Source organism: Impatiens glandulifera, chromosome 5 (genome assembly GCF_907164915.1).
Source record: "Impatiens glandulifera chromosome 5, dImpGla2.1, whole genome shotgun sequence".
NCBI lineage: Eukaryota > Viridiplantae > Streptophyta > Magnoliopsida > Ericales > Balsaminaceae > Impatiens > Impatiens glandulifera.
In genome coordinates this window covers 7998978-8000850 of record NC_061866.1, presented here as the reverse complement: position 1 = coordinate 8000850, position 1873 = coordinate 7998978, and the positions used below count along the sequence as shown (strand labels likewise).

Genomic DNA, 1873 nt, shown 5'->3' with positions numbered 1-1873 from the left:
ACATGATCCACACGGAGGTGGAAGTGACAACATGATTGAAATTCAAAAGATCGAGAGAGGGCTGCTTTGATTTTAATGTTTGATGCTTTATGTTTGATTCCTGATGTCTAATGAATTTATGGAGAGACAAGGTTTCATGCCTTATTCAACCTAACTTAATTAAATATCTATTAATACATTTTTATTATTTCAAATATATAGATAAATAAAATACAAGCTCCAAGAAATTTCAAAGATAACATAAATAAGAAAAGCATATCTATACGTGTAAAATAGTTTGACCATCTAAACATTGAAAAGTAATAGGTAGTAGACATTTTCTTCTCTCTATCTTCAATTTATAAAGATATCAAATGTGAAGAATAACAAAGAAACAAAAAATAGGAAAATTACAAGCTTTCAAAAGACCAATACAAATATCTCATAATCTTAACTACAACCGGACGGTGATTATTTATGGCGTCAACTTCCAGCTCCGGCCAGATCTCAGTCGTGAACCCTAAATTCTGTACAGCTTACCCAGTTGATATGACCATAAAACAGAAGTTCTCCGTCCTAAGTAAAACCAAATACGCCGTCACCGGCGTTAATGGGGATATCTTGTTTCAGGTGACAGGGAACTTCTTCGGCCTCCATGTCCGTCGCTACCTCCTTGATCCCGCCGGAAACACCATCCTCACTCTTCAGCAAAGTGTACGTTTTTACTTTATTATATCTTTTTCCAACCCCATATGTCTGTGTTTGTTGTCTTTTTTGAAAAAAAGAATACAATTTTCAGAGTATGAGCATGCATTCAAGATGGGAAGTTTTCAGGGGAGACAGTACAGATTATAAGAATCTATTATTTAGCGTGAAGAGGTCGAATATATTCCAAATAAAGAGAGAATATGATGTTTTCATGGCTACCAATCCAGAGGAAAATGATTGCTGTGATTTCAAATTCTGTAAAAAAGAGATCTATGCTGGAAACTCTAAAAACATAGTTATTGCTCAGGTGAGTAATTTTATAATAATAGAAATTAATTATATTGGATTGATTTGATTTGATTTGATTTGTTTTGTTTGAATTGCAGATGCACAATCAAATTGGTTTTATAAGTAACAAATACTCTGTTACTGTTTATCCTAATGTTGATTGTGTCTTTATAATTGCACTAGTTGTGATTTTTCAAGAGATCCAATCAAGAACAAGAAGACATCATAATAATGGAGGAATGTGATAATCTGGTTTTGCTATTTCTTTCCTCTTTATTTTATATAGTACTATCAAATGAGTACAATTGTTTTCAGTCAATGTTTGATAGTTGGTGTTGCCTAGTTTTTTTGTTTTTGTATTGTTTAAGTGGGTCTTCACTTATGATGATGTTAATGTTGGATTATTTGTTGTATCTTGATTTGATTTGATTTGATTTTACAGACAAATTATGTAATGATTAGTATTTGTTGTATCTTTATTAACTTAAAATAAATTATGTAATATTTGTTTTATTTGGGATTGTTGTTTCATTACAATTATGTGTTAGTTTATATTATATTGTTAACTAATAAAATGTGTAGCATTCTTTCAAAACAAATAAAATTACAAATTCATTCTTTTTTATTTATAGTATGGTTACATTTAATGTGTTTGATCTGTCACAAATCATTTTTTTTTTAATTAAAAGATAACTGACATACATGAAACCTCACATTCATGACCCTCGTTTAAATTTAAAGTGATACTGAACTACGTATCTTGGTAGGTATCTATCACAAAATTTGATTATAATGTTATATATATAATAATATAAACCCGATAAAAAACGCTTTAAATCTTAAGTTGAAATTAGTAAAGATGGTCAATTTTTTATTTATATACAAAATTAATAAAAAT

General features: G+C 29.4%; 1 protein-coding gene across 1 annotated transcript; it reads left to right on the top strand.

Annotated features, from left to right (window-relative positions):
- The first annotated feature begins 456 nt into the window (after window positions 1-456).
- On the top strand, window positions 457-1220 carry LOC124938967 (protein LURP-one-related 15-like). The gene is made up of 3 exons (XM_047479487.1): window positions 457-693; window positions 779-994; window positions 1074-1220. The coding sequence occupies exons 1-3, from the start codon at window positions 457-459 to the stop codon at window positions 1218-1220; spliced, it is 600 nt and encodes a 199-aa protein (XP_047335443.1).
- The last annotated feature ends 653 nt before the right edge of the window (window positions 1221-1873 follow it).

Bases quoted from the DNA above. Each gene is read 5' to 3' on its own strand.
- LOC124938967 (XM_047479487.1), top strand. From the start codon at position 457: ATGGCGTCAACTTCCAGCTCCGGCCAGATCTCAGTCGTGAACCCTAAA. The intron at 694-778 runs GTACGTTTTTAC...TACAATTTTCAG, and splicing joins TCCTCACTCTTCAGCAAAGT to AGTATGAGCATGCATTCAAG. The intron at 995-1,073 runs GTGAGTAATTTT...TTTGAATTGCAG, and splicing joins AAAACATAGTTATTGCTCAG to ATGCACAATCAAATTGGTTT.